Source organism: Clavispora lusitaniae, assembly GCF_014636115.1.
Source record: "Clavispora lusitaniae strain FDAARGOS_655 chromosome Unknown tig00000038_pilon, whole genome shotgun sequence".
Classification (NCBI taxonomy): Eukaryota; Fungi; Ascomycota; class Pichiomycetes; order Serinales; family Metschnikowiaceae; genus Clavispora; species Clavispora lusitaniae.
Window position 1 is genome coordinate 921,848 of NW_027093976.1, and position 17,669 is coordinate 939,516.

Here is a 17,669-nt window from a genome sequence, read left to right on the forward strand (position 1 = left end):
ATAAGAAAAGAAAGAAAAGAAACGTGGACTGTTTATCCGCGAAACAAAGTGGTTCGTATGAGTAAAGATTGATAATGAGCATGGAAAGATGCACATGGGGAGGGCACATGGGCGCTCCTGTGTATTATGAGGGAGAGTCGTAGAATAGATCAGCGCGGAAGAAAACAGCATTCTTATCCAACACCATGCTCATTTGGTCGAGCGCATTGTAAGTCTCTCCCAATGCTTTCGAAAGAGTCACCTTGTCGGGAGTTTCTTCTATGGGCATATACAGGACAGCCCCAACTGCTTGTTGGAGACTATCCTTTGTTGCTAGAACCTGGCGATGGAGCGCGCGCCACTGGTGTTTGGGGTGCAATTGGAACTCCAGGGCGAGCGCGGAATGCAAAAGTCGCACGACAAGGGCGGCGCAGAGCTGCGCGCGGTAGAGATTAGCAAATATCTGCCCCGACAAATGTGGTTGCACCTTCGTTCGCTCTATGGAGGTGAGCGTTCGAGTAAGCGAGGCAACCGGAATGGTGGATGCTAGGACATCTGCTGTCTCCACAGGGGAACATTCTGGGAGAAGAGTCACACTTGTCTCTGAAAGCTTGTGTTCCTCCATGGTTGTCTGTGCATTTTTGTTGATTATGTCACGCAGCTCTGAGTTTGGTGGTTCTTCCGTAAGTAAGCCTAAACCGTTACTCTGTGCGAGAAACGCAGACACAAGAAGCAGCGCGACCTTTGCTTCTGCGCCTGATGCAACCAAATTATCTAGAAAAGCATACTGCAATTCGCACTCTTTTTGCATGACGCGCTTTTTCTCGCCGTAAACGTAGCACCGTATCAGGGCGAGCTCCGAGCAAACGTTCGCGCAAATAGACTCGTCCAGCATCCCCAGCAAGCGCGCGCGTGCTACAAGGGCGCGAAAAACAGGGCCCACCATCCTAGCCACTAGCGTGCGCCGCTCTTCTTTGTTGAAGGCAAAGTCCAGCACTGACACAATGAAAGCACGTATCGAGAGAGAGAGGTCGGTGTGGGCAGAAAAGTAAAGTAAAACCATGGCGACCTTGAATATGAGTGCAGATGTGCTGCGATAATAATGGACATACTTGAGGGTTAAATTTGTGCTCATGTTTGCGCCCAACTGTGCCATAGCATCCTCAAGGGACCAGGTTGGCTCTTTTTCTTCTTCCCCGTTATGTTCGACTTCTGTCTTTCTCTCGTCTGCCTCCTCTATTCCAGCATTGCTCTTTCCCTCTAATTGTTTCATCATTTCCTTTTCGACATTTGCCGTCACTAGATCAAGATGAGTTTCGTTCTGAATGTTGTTCACCGCATAACGCACAAGCCGCAGTGTGGAAATGGAGTGGAGGGCGAGGGTGTGGGGCAAGGCGCGCAAGTCGCCCATTCGAAACAAGAAATCAAGCGCAGGCTCGTGCTCGCTCGACATCTGTTGGTCTCGAAAGCAGTAAAAGTGGCGCGCCAAATAAACGGAATGATGGTTAGCGTACGCGCTTTCAACATACGAGTCCACCAAGTCAAGATCGGTCTTCAAACTGTATGTGAAACCAGATCCATTATCGTTGAGTTCCGTTAGTATCGCCTGTCTCTTTTTGTAAAGACTGGCGCGCTCGGCTGCCGCGCGCTGTTTTTCTGCCTCGAGCTGGCGCGCGATCTCTGCGCTTTGCTTCAAGAGACGGCTGTTCTTCGCTCCTTGCGTAAGGAAGACTGCGGGAATCACAATGTCCTCATCGGCGCGTGGACCTCCTCCTTTCACCACAGGGCTCGGGCTTCCTTTCTGGCTAGTGTTTGTACTGTTCGGTCCACTAGGATATATGGGGCTCTGGAGAATGTGTCTTTCTTCGCCTGACCTATCCGAAAATGTTTCGGCATCGTGGAAAGGCTCGTCGGAATCCGAATCTGAGTCACTAGATAACTTTGCAAGGGCATCCAATAAGTCCACCATGTTGTGGCATGCCAATGCTCTCTGCTATAAGCGCGGAAACTAAGTGAAGTATAAATGAGAAACTGGATTCGCACCAGCCTGCGCAGATTTAAAGTAGACCGGAGTCTGATCATAAAACTACCTTGTAGCTACCGTAAAAGGCATAAACACTTTTCTATCAGGGAAAACCAACATGGATTGGATGGTTTGAAAACTGAAACACAATTTTTCATAGGCAGATGCTGAACCTATTTTAAATATATGGCAGATAATGAAGGTGTCTACAGGGTACTGAAACTGTTACACATGATAAAAATGGAAGCATTGATTCCTGGTGCCAATAATTCTTGTTGAAAATGGAGGATAAAAGTTTCGTATGTTGAAGTCATTAACTTCAACTTTTCAAAATTCTGGATATTCTTAGAATGCTAAAAAAAATCACTTCTGCTTCAGTGATTCGAATTAGACTCTTCGTTAAGGTCTGCAAAGCCTTCGATTTTGGCCCCGGATTTCTGTTGATAAACAGTTGGTGGTATCACAAAGTGGTCTATTTTCCATAACGACAAACTTTCAGTGTTGGACGTGACCTTCACTGTTTAATGAAACGAATGCTGTTGCATAGATTCTACTGACGTAAACGTAGCAAAATTGGACTCCGCATCATGTTTTACACCGTCCGAACTGATTCACCATATTACGAGGTTTCGCAATTCGATGGGAAGTGTTTTCAGGTAGGTCCCTGTCCTTTATACATCTTATTTCCTTTATAGTATTCGAAGTAGCACCTTCAACATAATGAAGGTAGATGATACCAAACCGTACGTCGTCATTTTCAATTACATGTCCCAGTGCTTCTTCCGCATTGGAGTTTCGATTTCCCCGGCTCTCTGAAGTTATGTCAGCACTTATGGATTTTTTTTCGCATTCGTCGCATCCTACTCACATGTATCCGTTCTCTCGCATTCTTTCCTGCCTCTTTCGGTGCGTCTGTCAACGGCCCTTCAACGGTGCGGCTGCCTTCACACAGGAAAGGAGCCACTACCAACGCACGTATAACTAAGCAGAGCCTCAACTATTCCACTAATGTTCACCTTTCTGCTTGACGAAATTTCTTAAACTCTCAGTGCGGCTGCCGGAACATCTTTTCCACAGTTTTTTGTTGTTTCTCTCTTTGCCTTCTTCCTCCCTCGAAGTCTGCTCGGTTATACACGGCAAATAGGTGTACGGCACTCTCCTGCATCTTCTAGTCTCCCATCTCTGGTGCACTCCAAACGGCTCGACAGAAACACCTTTTTTCCCCCATTTTTCACCATGTCGTTCGATAAACTCCCCTTGGAGCCATTGTTTGCCAAGATCGATGAGTTGAAGCCGCAATTCATCGACCGTTTGGCCAAAGCCATTGCCATCCCTTCCGTTTCTTCGGACGAGACCCTTAGACCAAAAGTCGTGGACATGGCGGCTTTTTTGGTCAACGAACTTACAACCTTGGGTTTCACAGACATCCAGTTGAAGGACTTGGGCACACAGCCACCTCCAGTTGCCGACCCAACGCTCCAGTTGCCTCCTATTGTTTTGGCCCGCTTTGGATCGGACCCTGCCAAGAAGACCGTTTTGGTTTACGGCCATTACGACGTGCAACCAGCTCTTAAGGAGGACGGTTGGAACACTGAGCCATTCACCATGTACCACGACACTGCCGCTGAAATTTTGTACGGTCGTGGTGCCACCGACGACAAAGGTCCAGTTTTGGGCTGGCTCAACGTCATTGAGGCCCACAACGCCTTGGGCTGGGAACTTCCAGTCAACTTGGTGTGCTGTTTCGAAGGAATGGAGGAATCTGGTTCTCTCGGTTTGGATGGCCTTATTGCCCAAGAAGCCAAGAAGTATTTCAAGACTGTCGACACTGTTTGTATTTCCGACAACTACTGGCTTGGAACAACCAAACCCGTGTTGACCTACGGTTTGCGTGGCTGCAACTACTACCAGGTGACTGTGGAAGGTCCAGGTGCCGACTTGCACTCGGGTATTTTCGGTGGTGTTGTGGCAGAGCCCATGACCGATTTGGTGCGTATTTTGGCCCAGTTGGTTGATGGAAACGGTAAGATTTTGGTGCCAGGCGTTTCCGACATGGTCGCTCCTTTGACAGAAAAGGAAGATGCTTTGTATGACGACATTGACTTTTCTGTGGATGAGTTGCACGCTGCCTGTGGTTCCGAAACTGGCTTGCACGACAACAAAAAGGACATTTTGAAGCACCGCTGGAGATACCCATCCTTGTCGATCCACGGTGTCGAGGGCGCCTTTTCTGGTGCTGGTGCAAAAACTGTCATCCCAGCCAAGGTTGTGGGTAAGTTTTCCATCCGTACCGTGCCAAACATTGAGTCTGCCAAGTTGGACCAATTGGTTTTCGAGCACGTCAAGAAGGTTTTCGCTGACCTTGGCTCTAAGAACAAAATGACCGTTGAGTTGATCCATGATGGTGACTACTGGGTCTCTGACCCCTTCAACGAGTCCTTCAGCGCTGCCTCCAAGGCAACTGAACACGTTTGGAACGTCAAGCCCGACTTTACTCGTGAGGGTGGTTCGATCCCAATCACTTTGACTTTCGAGAAAGAGCTTGGAACCCAGGTCCTTTTGTTGCCTATGGGCCGTGGTGACGACGGTGCTCACTCCATCAACGAGAAGTTGAATGTGAGCAACTACATCAACGGATGCAAGACCTTGGGTGGCTACTTGCACTACTACGGTAAGGCTTAAACGGCTTGACATATGGGTGGCTTCTGCTATCCGCCGTCATGTCTGGATTTACTACATCACGTTGACGCTTAATAATACGACTTTTGTCCTATCGGTAATTGTCCTTGTAATCATGGGTAGTCTATAGCTGGTGACAATAGTCTCTGCTAATTTCCAGCATCATTTCCTCTTTTGACTTTGCTGCATTTTTCCTGTCTTGTCTATGCCTCTAGTCTATGTCTGTCTATGCCTCTAGTCTATCTGTCTATAGTCTGCTCTTGTCGCAAGAGTCTTGTATCTCGCGCTTGGCCCGCGCACGACAGCCTTGGAAAAATTTGTTTCTACCACCAACTTGAGAACACACCATTCTTGTTTTATTGAAACTAACCTAGCGGTACTTTCCTCCACGCTTCCATCCGCACGCAACACCCTCTTTCATTGCATTGCCTGTCCTCGAACGAAATTCATACCTTCATTCCCCAACAAATAACCGCCCCGAGGCAGTAACATAAGCGGCACAAGTTCAACGGCGCATCAACCGTCAGAAACCATCATTCTGTTATAAATCAAGACAACTAGTCCCCCATTAGCCCTATATCGGATTTGTCTGCTCTTTGCACCGTCGAGTTTTTGCTCCCTTTTTGATTTTTCCACCCATCTGTCCTCTGCTTTCTAATTACGCGCCATGTCAGAGAACTTGAAAAGAGCGGAGTCCTTGTTCAACCGCATCATGAACCCGAACAAGCCGCAGCAGGAGACAAGAAAAACCCCAAACTCAAACAATTACAGACAAAATAACGGTAGTTCACACACTCACAGCAACGGCCTGAACAACTCGCATCATCGCCACTCATACAAATACAACAGATATAACCACACCAACACACCAGCGGCTTCTGTGGTGGCCGACCTCCCAAAAAGAAATCCAGCCCAAGAAGCGGCAGATGCTGTGGCACTATTGTCGAGTTCTGAGCATGTATTGCCCTACTGTTGGGCTATATGGCACCATTCGAGAACAAAGAGGGTAGCGGAAGAAAACAACGATGATGCCTCCAGTAACAACTCAACTAAGACCAAAGGTGCCGACTCGTATCTACAGAACACGACGGAAATCGAATTTCCGCAATATGGCCACCCAGACCGCAAAATCAAAACAATTGCGTCACTCGAGCAAATGTGGTTGAGCTTGTCTACACTCAAAAAGCTGTATAACTTGGCATATGGCACCGAGCTCTTGGTCTTTAAAGCCGGAGTGAATCCCGTGTGGGAAGATCCAAACAACGCTAAAGGTGGGCGCTGGGTTTTCCGTTTCAACCACCGCAACAACAGCAATAGTTTGTCTGACGATTATCAAGAAACAGTGCGGGCCGGACGCCGTCGTGCCACATTGATATGGGAACGTTTATTGCTTAAGACGTTAGCTGGGTCAATTATTCCTGAACAGGCTCAGAATAAGGTATCGCAAATGTTGGGCGATATTGTTGGATTGGTATTGAGTGTGCGCCGCGACGAAGAGATCATTAGTGTGTGGAATTCTAATTTGCACTTTGGGCGCAAGACTGGTGACGATGACGACGATAGAAAGAAACTTACGCCGTTCCAAGCTCGGCGTGTCATTTGCGATGCCGTGTTGAGAGTGATTCGTGAATGTGACGTGATTCTCCAAGGCTCTGACTGCATCGAAACGGTCGCAGGTGCATCTACAGAGCGAGTCAGTGGGGTGACGTTTGAATACAGACTTCATCTGGACAGTTTTTCGCTTTACGGATCAGGCGACCGCAGACGGGGTGGCAAACACCACCACTCCCGCGAGAAGGAAGAACAGGAGAAGGATGATCAGGATAATGACGACGAAAACAACAGCGCCGAGAAGAACGGTGACATTAGCATGTAGTAACGATAATGCTTGAGAAGCAACATGGGTGTAGATGATGGATACACGAAGAAGATGAAAAAAACAATAGCGTAGGAAAGAGATTGGATGGATGAATATTAAACCAAGGTCGACAAAAAACATTGTGTCATGACAAGATATGTTCACATGTAGATTACTGTGCTTACTACTGTGTCATAATGAACTTTTGCTTTGGAATCAATCGTTTGACTAAGGTCTATTAGAAGAGACTGTTGCAGGTTTGGAAACTTGTTTTTCTTATGGTTAACCTTCATCCAGTTTCACTAAGATTTCAGGTATTCGCGTTTAGGATAATAACTAAAATGTTATCAATTGAAGATAACGTTCATCATTCAATTAGCAATGATTATTGCGCAGTACTTTCACAAGCATTATATATCAATTGCCAATAACGTAGCACCAATGATACTTTTTGCTAATACCGAACCACAGTTCTGGTGCTCGATTTTCTACCATAGATAAGACTGGCCGAATCTCGACTTCAACGATTTTTACAAGTATGGCCTCGGACTTACAAGCCTCATGTACAAGATATGCACGCGAACATGCATGGGGATTTTCGGCGATCCAGAAATGAGGGCAAGGCAGGAGAACAATGGAGCATGAGAAGGAAAAAAAGGAACCAAAAGGAGAAAAGGAGCTACGCATGTAGAACCAAAAGCTGAGTCTTAAAAAAAAAAAAAAAAAAAGACGCAAGAGGCTAGCCAAAGAGTATCTTCAGGCTCATGCGAAAACAAAAAATGGAAGACACTGACACATGAAACATGAAATAAATTTGACAAAGGGCTCGCCCGTGAATGTACACGTGACCTGAGCTAATGTATTCCCCACGAAATGCCATTCGCCCAGGCCTTAGCAAACTGCGCCTACAATACCATAAAATGACCCCAAGCAGGCGGAAAATACAGGGAATTCAAACGTGACACTAGGGCTCTGAAGTTTTTTAAAAGAAAAAAAGTTGCTGGTGAATTAACGGTTGATTTCAATACTATCTGCTCCGAACGGTCATCTGGGATTGTATATAACGCCGGTTTGCGCAGGCTCGTAGAAAAAAATCACACACTGTTAGTTTAGTCACCTCCACCTTTAACTTTCTTCCCACTTCCTAACAACTTTCCCATCGGGCGCTTTCCGAGTTTTTTTCTTTCCACTAATTTGGTACTTTTCTCCATCCTCCCACAGTATACAGTTCTGTTTCGTCCAGCTTTTGCTGTCCCCACATTTTCGTCCTGATCCTTTTTCCTTCTCGTAAGCGCCAAACCCGTACTCAAGAATAGAATCGCTGCTCATGACAAGCGCCACTGCAAACGATGCCCATGCGGCATTGTCCTCGGGTCCCTCGATTATGGAGCTTTTCACCCAGGCAAAGCGTCTATTGGCTCTCCAGCCTCGGGTTGAAAACAGACAACTCCGTAAAGAAAACTCGCGCCACCAGCGACGCCGCAGCATTTCGCCGTCATCTCCCTCAGATGCCAAAGTTCTTGACTTGTTACTGCCGCTTTCTATGGATGATTTGCGTGGCAGCGTGACCGACGCAAAACGGAAACCGACTCCCAAGAAAACTCCCCAGAATGATGGTATCACTCCCGTGTCCATGAACGACAGTCCACCCGAAGCTGTGCGAGTGCAACGTGCTGCTGCAGACACACTTGGTGCGGCGCCAGTGAAGAAGGAACCATGTGAGGGCGTCACTCCGGTATCAGTACACGCTGTCAAAAGTGAGCCATCCCGTTCTCAGCTTACTGCCTCGTTGCGCGACAACGACTCGTCTTCGAACATGGAAATCGATCCGAAAAGCCCAGTCCGCGGCGTGAAACCTCCCACAGAATGCTTCAACTGCCACACGCTAAAAACGCCTCTATGGCGTAAAGACCGGGTAGGAAACACGCTATGTAATGCATGTGGGCTCTTTTTAAAGCTACATGGCACCACACGCCCGCTTTCTCTCAAAACAGACGTTATCCGGAAGCGCAGCTCGCGCCGTGTTTCCATAACGCCTGCAAGAACCGCACCAGGATCTTCTCCAGCTTCACACGATGGCAGAACACCCATACCGAATGGAATACCGATCATGGGCAGTGCTCCGCGCCTGGTTTCCAGCGTGGGATCATTTAGCTCTTATGGATCTGCACCACACCAGATGCCTACAGAAGGAGCCCGGCAGAAGAACGTTTTGATTTTACCCAAGCCTCCAAGCAGCAGCGCTTTGGCCTCAGCACCATCATCACCTTACAACACTACGCTGCAGTTCAAGAGAAAAAAGTCCGAGGTTGGTGAGGATATGCTTCGACGGACGCCGTCCATGCTTGCTGGAAAACCAGTGGTGAAGCGGGGGTTCCTGTCTACATCTGTCAACAGGCGTACCTCAGTGACGAACTTGCCGGGCAGTTTCCACAAGATGCGCTTTGCACCTACGCTGGGCACGTATTTTGACCAGCCGCAACCCGAACTGCCGTATTCTCCCTCATCCCTCGGGCCCACTAGTGCACGGCTGTCGTTTGCAGCTCCCGAGGGATCGCTCGGCTCGATGGGTGGACGTCTCAACTCAATGACTGGCGTGTCGCTTAGCATGGATCCTCTAATAGATCCTCTTTCAGCTCCGCTTGGGACGTCGCTCAATGGACCGTACGGTGGCTCTTTAACGGAAGCACCGAACGACTCATTAAGCGGCTCACTTTGTGACCCACTCACAGCAAGCGACTCTCTTCCAGAGTTTACGCCGTACGTGCTGCTGGTCAAAAACGAAGACATTGACGCTGATGACTTTTTCAAGAACTATACATCGCTCCATAACGACGATCTGATCGATGTGGACCCAGCGGACTTGGCTACACCACGTATAGACAATGTGGGAGGCCGTTACGAAATCAAGCCCTCGGCCACCAAGTCTACGCTTACAGACGGACTCAAGGCTCGGGCCTATAATGACACTAATGACACAAAGGGCGGCGATTTAGACTGGCTTAAATTTGAAATCTAGCTAATAGACATCCTGTTTGACAGACAATGAGCTCAATTTGTACAATTTTTTGCATGCCCTTCTTAGACTGATAATTGCGTCTCCATCTCTTTCTCTATTGTGTGCCGTGCTTACATCGCACCTGTCATAATGACGCAGATACTAACTATATATATATTATGTGCAGTCGTCTCCGCAGCCATTTATAACTGCAGATCAGCTCCAACCCACTACTACATCGGAAAAGATCAACATTCCTCGGACTTGCTCGGAACTGCTCGGAATCATAAGGAGTCAGTCAGAATAATAGCTTTTTGTGTTCGCCTACAGTTTTTATTGCTCTGTTCGTTATATTTTGCGCCTGAACCTCCGTTTACTTTCATCAGACTCAAGTCCCAATGCCGAAACGCCGCCGCTTCCCCGTCGTTTGCACAGTTTGCAAAGCTCGAAAGGTTCGCTGTGACCTCCAACTTCCCTGCTCCTCGTGTGTGCGGCACAAGACCGAACTGCTTTGCAAGTACGAGGGTTCTGATAAACCTACGGGCTCATCATCGCCTTCCTCTGCTGCTCCATCTGCTTCTTCTGGCACTGTTACTACTACTGATAAGGTCTACTTGGTTCCATCTACGTCTGCCAACATTTTGGCCCGCTTTGCTGTTCTGAGTGATGTTGTTGCGGTCAATCCAGTTCCCTCTGCTGAAGATCGCCTCGATTTCTACGCAGGCTACTCTCCCATGAGTTCTGATCCTATATTGGGCGATGAAACCAACCATGGACCGTTTACGTGGCACTCAATTGTGCGTGTGGATCCAGGTCTTTCGGGCTTGTGGGGTTTTGTTGTACATAATCGACCGGCTTCTGCTGCAGCCCTGGGAATCCTGACAGTATTCACTAAGGCGGTGCCCGCGTCAACTGAGGATAAACAGCTCTTGGTGCTTGACCGTATTCGGCAGCACCTGGAGAGCAAGTTTGCACGAGGAAATGGGTCACGGCCCAACGTCCCACTAGGGCTCACTTTTAACGACCCAAACGCACGTAATGTGGATATGACTCATGAGGATCGGCTCCACGGCATTCTCCCGCCAGCAGATGTGGTGTCGTGGCATGTTGACCGGTTTTTTACTGTTTTGTATCCATTCTTTCCATTTTTGGATGAGCTACTGTTCCGCGGACATTTGGAGCGGTTGCTTGGGCCAGCACAGTCAGCTGAGGGACGAGAGCGGCGCATCAATAGCCGTGGCGTAATTGACGCTGCACACCTTGGACTCCTATGCATTGTTCTCCGTATCAGCTTCTTAGCACTTATCTCCAATGAACCGGCAGCTGAGGATGCTGGAGCGCTCATGCGGTGGCCGATTGGTATCGAGTTCGTCGACTATGCCCGGTCATGCTTAACTCGACTGCAAGCAGCAAACTGTTCCAATCTACATGTACTTCGGCTCATGCTCTTCATGCGACTCTACATGGAAGTGGCTGCCGAGGATATTGAGGGTCCAGCACGCGATATGTTTCGGGTGAACAATGCAGTTTTAGTGTACACGGCTTACTCAATTGGACTCAACCGTGAACCGGATATTGTGAATACTAGTGCTAGCAGTCCTCGATTGACACATGTCCGGCGGAAGCTCTGGGCCTTCATTCAGTTCAAAGACCTCATAAATGCTATCAAGTTTGGGCTGCCGTTTGCATCACCTGCAAGCTTTTCGGATACAAAGTTTCCTATTCTTACTCCGGACAACCACAACTGTGCTACACCAGGCAATGACGAGCTCGTAGCTCGCATATTTGATCACATTCAAGGACTCGTGCCGTTGATGCGTAATGCAGTTGAGTGTGTATTGAGAGTTGGACACGCACCAACTGTAGCCGAAGTTACCCTGGTACTAAATCCTTTGGAGGAGTATTTACATTCACATTTCGGGTCTATTGCCCGAGTGCTGGAAGTTTATCTCGAGGACACAACAGAATCGCGTGAATTGGTCCTGGTGCTTCCTCTCTACATCCCAGTTCAAATATTTCTCATTTCAGTGTACTCCCGCTTGTTTTTGAAGTATGAGGTGACTGCACCATCGGTTGCATTTTTTTACTGCAAGAAACTGCTTTCAATGATAGCCCCCGATTCGCTACCTTATCTCCGGGATTTATTAAGACGGCCCCATCCATTCTTTCAGTATGGAGCGCAGCTCGTCATGAATCCACAGCTTGAGTATTTCATGCATCGTCTGATTGGCTTTTTAGCCTCGTGGATGATTCGCTTGGGTCTTCATGTGATCCGAGATAATCAATCTCCTAGTCCAGTGCTTTCTGTTGCGCAATCTATGCGTTTCCGTTTCCTAATGCGCTCACTCTCGAGGTGTGCCAAAGCATGTCTTTTGGGTGTCCATGAGCTCAGCCACCGCTACTGCTACGCATGGCGCATTGCTACCACCTTCACGTATGTGGTTCGTATCTTGCTGACAGAGGATTATTATGTGAAGAGTCTAGGGAAAGCGTCGCCCACTGTTCCACCTGTACATTTTACAGATGAACAGGTGATGGATTTGATCACATTGCTCGATCCTATCGCTCTGTCTGTTGACCTTTCCCTTTTTTCGGGATACTGGAATCTAGTGCTGGACGTGATTAAATTAGGAAAAGCATCAGCAGGCGGTGTGAAGATCTTCAATCCGATGGACTGCAAGTCCATGTTCGACGGGTTGCCACAAACACTATCAGATCTAACCGCAGGGAGCTTTTCTCGTGCGGCAGAGGAACAATTCGATTCGTCATTGTTTCCAGACTTTGATGCTCGTGCACATATGCATTCGGCCATGGGCTCTTTTTTCGAGGGTCCCGAGTTTTACTTTGAGGCATTCAACTCTATCACATCGAACCAACCAGTATTGGATAATTTAATGGATCCGCTTTGATGTACAGTAGGATCCCAGCCCAACTAACATTATTTAGCTTCATTTAATTAATTTGATGATCGGTTTATGTCTCATTTACGGTTCGGAAGTCATTGGCATCGAGACAAAGGATCGAATGGCCTTTCCTTCACTCTTAATTCAAAAAACTGGCTGAATCTATTTGTCTTTTCAGAAAATCAGCATTTTATTGCTCGTATAATTTGCACCCAGTCAGAAATTACGTTTGGTGGAAAAAATAATGTACAGATGTTTACGGTGTAGTTGCTCCTTTTAGACATTTCTGCTCTATAATTCAATAGCAAGAAGCATTTTTCTCAGTTCGGATATCATCAAAGCAGATTCTCCTGCGTAGCTTCTTTCGCATCGCGTTTGAAGTCGCATTTACAATAATCTTGGATCTTGGCTTATTTATTTGGTAGTATTTCTTTATTCACTGTGCCCATTTAAGAACCACCCTATATGTAGACAAACCAGTAATTTTGAAGATAGTGATTACAACAGCTATTGAAACCATTAAAAGTCCATAGACAATGACTCATTCTTATTTTGTATTGGTTCTTTGCAAAGTGTGCATGTGGTATAGGAGATTCACATGCCCGTGTGGTTGCAGGAGGCACGGGTGCAGGCCAACGTGGTCTTGTCGACCACTGCAAAGCAAACAACTGAATACCAGTGAGATTTTACTAATGGCCCAAAAGATGGTGTGATAATAAGAGACCTCTAGTAAAACCTTTAAGCACTTAATTATCTTCATTGAATGTGCACTTTTATCCTTGTGGCAGAAGATGGTGTCGTATACTCCTGCATGGGGCCTGAAAATTTGGCCCAAAAACTATATAGCGAGCGCATCCCCCCGAAAAATAGAAGAAAAAAAATATCCACCAAATCTTTAAACATGGCTGCCCCAGCTTCCAACTACAAAGTCGCCGACATTTCTCTTGCTGCCTTCGGCAGAAAGGACATTGAGTTGTCCGAAAACGAAATGCCAGGTTTGATGTACATCAGAAAGAAGTACGGCCCAGCTCAACCTTTGAAGGGCGCTAGAATTGCCGGATGTTTGCACATGACCATCCAAACCGCTGTTTTGATTGAAACTTTGGTTGCTCTTGGTGCCGAAGTTACTTGGTCGTCGTGTAACATTTTCTCTACCCAGGACCACGCTGCTGCTGCCATTGCCGCTGCTGGTGTGCCAGTTTTCGCTTGGAAGGGTGAGACCGAAGAGGAGTACTTGTGGTGTATCGAGCAACAATTGTTCGCTTTCAAGGACGGCAAGAAGTTGAACTTGATTTTGGATGACGGTGGAGACTTGACCACTTTGGTTCACCAAAAGCACCCAGAGATGTTGGAGGGCTGTTACGGTTTGTCTGAGGAGACCACCACTGGTGTCCACCACTTGTACAAGATGTTGAGAGACGGTCTCTTGAAGGTCCCAGCCATTAACGTCAACGACTCCGTCACCAAGTCCAAGTTCGACAACTTGTACGGATGCAGAGAATCTCTTGTCGATGGTATCAAGAGAGCTACCGACGTTATGATTGCCGGTAAAGTCGCTGTTGTTGCTGGTTTCGGTGATGTCGGAAAGGGTTGTGCTATGGCTTTGCACGGTATGGGTGCCAGAGTGATTGTCACTGAAATTGACCCAATTAACGCTTTGCAAGCTGCCGTTTCCGGTTACCAAGTTGCCCCTATGGAAGAGGTTGCTTCCATCGGTCAAATTTTCGTCACTACCACTGGTTGCCGTGACATCATCACTGGTGAGCACTTTAACCAAATGCCAGAGGACGCCATTGTGTGTAACATTGGTCACTTTGACATTGAAATCGACGTTGCTTGGTTGAAGGCTAACTGCGAGTCCGTTGTCAACATCAAGCCTCAAGTCGACAGATACTTGATGAAGAACGGTCGTCACATCATCTTGTTGGCTGAAGGTAGATTGGTCAACTTGGGTTGTGCCACTGGTCACTCTTCTTTTGTCATGTCTTGTTCTTTCTCCAACCAAGTCTTGGCTCAAATCGCTTTGTTCAACGCTGACAACGCTGAGTTCAACGCTCAATTCCCAGAGTTTGGCAAGTCCGGTAAGTTCGACGTCGGTGTGCACTTGTTGCCAAAGATCTTGGACGAGACTGTCGCCAAGTGTCACTTGGACCACTTGGGTGCCAAGTTGTCCGTCTTGTCTGACGTTCAAGCCGAGTACTTGGGCATTCCAAAGGAAGGTCCATTCAAGGCTGACATCTACAGATACTAGATGGGCACGGAACTTGAGAGACCATACCTTTCCTATCCTTTTTTTTTTTATCTTTTAACTCTTTCCTTTTTGCATCAACTGCATTTAATGATTTACTTTCTCGGCTTAATGGTTTTTCAAGTGGGTTCTATTCATGGTTGACATGACTATAAAATTATATATCCTCAACGGAATGTACATAAACAAGACTCAGTGTAGTAAAAGAAGACAGTAGTCGACGTGGCCAAAAGGATAATGACTGATGATATGAATCTGTATATTGCCATTCTAATGCGCTTTTTGGTTTGAATGATCACTACATTGTAGACTGACAATATTTGCAGTCATAGAGATGAATTAGGATCTTTTGAGCTCGTCTCTTACATCAGTAGCTTTGAACTCTTTGTCCTCCAATGACATCCTACCTTAACGAACCATTCTTCAAAGAGGTTTTTTTCCCCACTTGTTGTTTATAATAATTGATTAGGTGACCTTGTCACGTGGTGATAAGATTACCATTATCGCGTATAAAGCCAAGTTCCGCCTTCAACCTTTACTGCCTCCTCCTATGCGGTTCTCTCTTTTTATTCTACTTTCAAGCGCTCTGGCATTCCCTTTGAAATCCTTTGTCGGATTTTCACCCCAGCAACTTTTGCGCGCAGGTGATCAATGTCCTATTGATATTCCCCCAACGTGTACTAATTCTACGCCGGTAGAAAACTCGTGTTGCTTCGAGAGCCCTGGGGGAATTATTCTTCAAACCCAATTCTGGGACTATTACCCGCCTATTGGAGCTGCGGATGAGTTTACTTTGCATGGACTTTGGCCCGATAATTGTGATGGAACTTATGAGCAATTTTGCGACGCCACTTTGAACATTCCAAACGGCCGAATTCACGAGATTATCGTCGGGAAGTTCAAGGACCCACAGTTGTATGAGGAAATGCAAAAAGTTTGGAAAAACTTCAACGGTAATGATGAGTCTCTTTGGGTCCATGAATTCAATAAGCATGCTACATGTATGCAAACGTTGAAGCCCCCATGCTACGGTGCGTTATTCGAGCAGGACCAAAATGTCTATGATTATTTCCGTATCGCCATGAACCTATACAAGAAGTTGCCCACTTTTGAGTTTTTAGCCAAGAACGGTATTGTACCCTCTTTAAACAAAACATACACACGAGATGAAATTGCCCTGGCTCTAAGCGAGGGTTTTGGAGGGGCCAATGTCATGTTCAAATGCAACAGATATAGTGCTATTCAGGAAGTATGGTACTTTCACCATTTGCAAGGGTCTGCGATAACGGAGCGTTTTATCCCAATCCCATCTCTTTTACAGTCCAATTGTCCAGCAGAGGGGATTAAGTTCCTTCCAAAGGGGAAGTTTAAGATTCCTGATGATCAGCCTCCAAAGGATCCCAGCGGCTTGCGTGGTCACATTAAGCTCAGTGGACATGATGGCTGTTTAATCAGCAACGGCCAACATTATTCTCATGGGACATGCGCTACTTTCCGCGTAAGAGAATCGCAATTTGGTGGACGCAATGTTTTTAGTTCCAAAGGTGTCTGTGGAGTTGACACTTCTGGAGTTTTCAATTGCAATAGACAAAACAAGGCCAGCAGTTCCCAATTCCAACTTGACAAAGAACACAATTACTTGGGTTATGGAGGGAACTTTTTGTGGTGCTTGGATTTCGAACACAAGCATGGAAGCAATAAGTATCAGCAAACCCCAATCAAGCTTTCTGATGGTACATGCGACTCTTTCAGGTTGGTAGTAAACTAAAGCAAAAATAGGAAGATAAATATGAATTAAATAAGCAGAAAATAAAAGAATGAAAACATCTTGAACTTGTTACCATAAATCTTACAGATGAGCACCTCTTTCTATTGAGTTCAGTCCATGTATGTATCCTTCTTAATAGTAAGGTGCGAGATGCCGCTCCTTTCGAAAGATAGAGAAGTTGAAAGCGCAACTACTGTAACTGCAAGGTCCGCTTGATATCTCAATGTAGATGTGATACAAGTGATATGAGTTGCTTTTAGAAATACATCTACATCCGGTTGTATATCAATATGAATACGTGTCACTAATGTCCATGAATTCGGTAACTATATCCACCGGAATCTATATGGTGATATAGTTAGGTTTCTCACCGATGGTCTTACAAAAGCCCAAGTCTCGTTGAATCCTAGCGACATTCTGTTCACCGAAACTAGCAAGTGATTCCTCTTGTATCAATTTCGGCTTTATTAGGTCACCTACTCAGTTGAGGACCAGCAAAGCACTGCAAACACCTTTGAAAACCAAAGTTTCATTCTCTGACTTTAACTATGCTGCTCGAGTGCTGTCTGTATTTGTCCATACATGTGGTCACTCAAACGTGGCAATCCTGAAGCATTGCAGATCCGATACATTTCATTTGCTTCAAACAGTCCGGGGACAATCTTTCCCAGTTCGTCCACTTGGACATAACCAAACACGTTGTCAATTTCTGGGCGTCTTCCAAACCTTGGAACTTCACGGAAATCATAAACTGGCATGAATGTGTTGGCATTGACACCCGCCTCTACTATAAAAGCAAAGTCCCTATCGACATTCGATGCAATAATAGAATGCAAAAGAGGCAAGAATTGAGGATTGGGCTCAAACAGCTGGGGAGTAACAGTCATCGACAGTGAGTAACCCAAAGGAATAGAGGTTGGCAATCTGGAAAAGGAAACCGCAATTTTGTTTTCTAGTGGATGAAGGTAAATTTGATCGTTTGGGGCATATTGAGTAAGTGGACGCACAGTCAGCAGTTTTGTCCTCCTTATTGCATGTCCTGAGGCTTGACAGCAAAACTTCGATTGATTTCTAAGTAGATTACTTGATGCTGTTACTGAAATCTTGGAAAACATAGTAGTTGGTTGTTGTTGTTGTTTGAATTTTGAGCACCAAAACGCAAATAATACAAAGTTCTGTATCGAGATGCAAGGCGCACACTACAAGTTAGGCT

General features: G+C 46.4%; 8 protein-coding genes across 8 annotated transcripts; 6 read left to right on the top strand and 2 right to left on the bottom strand. All coding sequences in view use genetic code 12, as the record gives it.

The window, feature by feature from the left end:
* Nucleotides 1-124: 124 nt before the first annotated feature.
* On the bottom strand, nt 125-1,948 carry FOB63_001529 (uncharacterized protein; the record flags this gene model as incomplete). Its single annotated transcript, XM_002618357.2, has 1 exon — nt 125-1,948. One exon carries the CDS (start codon nt 1,946-1,948, stop codon nt 125-127), a length of 1,824 nt encoding a protein of 607 aa, XP_002618403.2.
* Nucleotides 1,949-3,238: 1,290 nt separating this feature from the next.
* Nucleotides 3,239-4,684, top strand: DUG1 (metallodipeptidase; the record flags this gene model as incomplete). Its single annotated transcript, XM_002618356.2, has 1 exon — nt 3,239-4,684. One exon carries the CDS (start codon nt 3,239-3,241, stop codon nt 4,682-4,684), a length of 1,446 nt encoding a protein of 481 aa, XP_002618402.1.
* Nucleotides 4,685-5,348: 664 nt separating this feature from the next.
* FOB63_001531 (uncharacterized protein) lies at nt 5,349-6,557 on the top strand (the record flags this gene model as incomplete). The annotated part of the gene is made up of 1 exon (XM_002618354.2): nt 5,349-6,557. One exon carries the CDS (start codon nt 5,349-5,351, stop codon nt 6,555-6,557), a length of 1,209 nt encoding a protein of 402 aa, XP_002618400.2.
* A 1,309-nt stretch (nt 6,558-7,866) lies between these two features.
* GLN3 (nitrogen-responsive transcriptional regulator) lies at nt 7,867-9,558 on the top strand (the record flags this gene model as incomplete). The annotated part of the gene is made up of 1 exon (XM_002618353.2): nt 7,867-9,558. The coding sequence occupies one exon, from the start codon at nt 7,867-7,869 to the stop codon at nt 9,556-9,558; it is 1,692 nt and encodes a 563-aa protein (XP_002618399.1).
* Nucleotides 9,559-9,935: 377 nt separating this feature from the next.
* FOB63_001533 (Fungal Zn(2)-Cys(6) binuclear cluster domain family protein) lies at nt 9,936-12,446 on the top strand (the record flags this gene model as incomplete). The annotated part of the gene is made up of 1 exon (XM_002618352.2): nt 9,936-12,446. One exon carries the CDS (start codon nt 9,936-9,938, stop codon nt 12,444-12,446), a length of 2,511 nt encoding a protein of 836 aa, XP_002618398.2.
* Nucleotides 12,447-13,203: 757 nt separating this feature from the next.
* SAH1 (adenosylhomocysteinase) lies at nt 13,204-14,691 on the top strand (the record flags this gene model as incomplete). Its single annotated transcript, XM_002618351.1, has 1 exon — nt 13,204-14,691. One exon carries the CDS (start codon nt 13,204-13,206, stop codon nt 14,689-14,691), a length of 1,488 nt encoding a protein of 495 aa, XP_002618397.1.
* A 547-nt stretch (nt 14,692-15,238) lies between these two features.
* FOB63_001535 (uncharacterized protein) lies at nt 15,239-16,456 on the top strand (the record flags this gene model as incomplete). The annotated part of the gene is made up of 1 exon (XM_066102173.1): nt 15,239-16,456. One exon carries the CDS (start codon nt 15,239-15,241, stop codon nt 16,454-16,456), a length of 1,218 nt encoding a protein of 405 aa, XP_065958471.1.
* A 542-nt stretch (nt 16,457-16,998) lies between these two features.
* Nucleotides 16,999-17,571, bottom strand: FOB63_001536 (uncharacterized protein; the record flags this gene model as incomplete). The annotated part of the gene is made up of 1 exon (XM_002618350.1): nt 16,999-17,571. One exon carries the CDS (start codon nt 17,569-17,571, stop codon nt 16,999-17,001), a length of 573 nt encoding a protein of 190 aa, XP_002618396.1.
* Nucleotides 17,572-17,669: the final 98 nt, after the last annotated feature.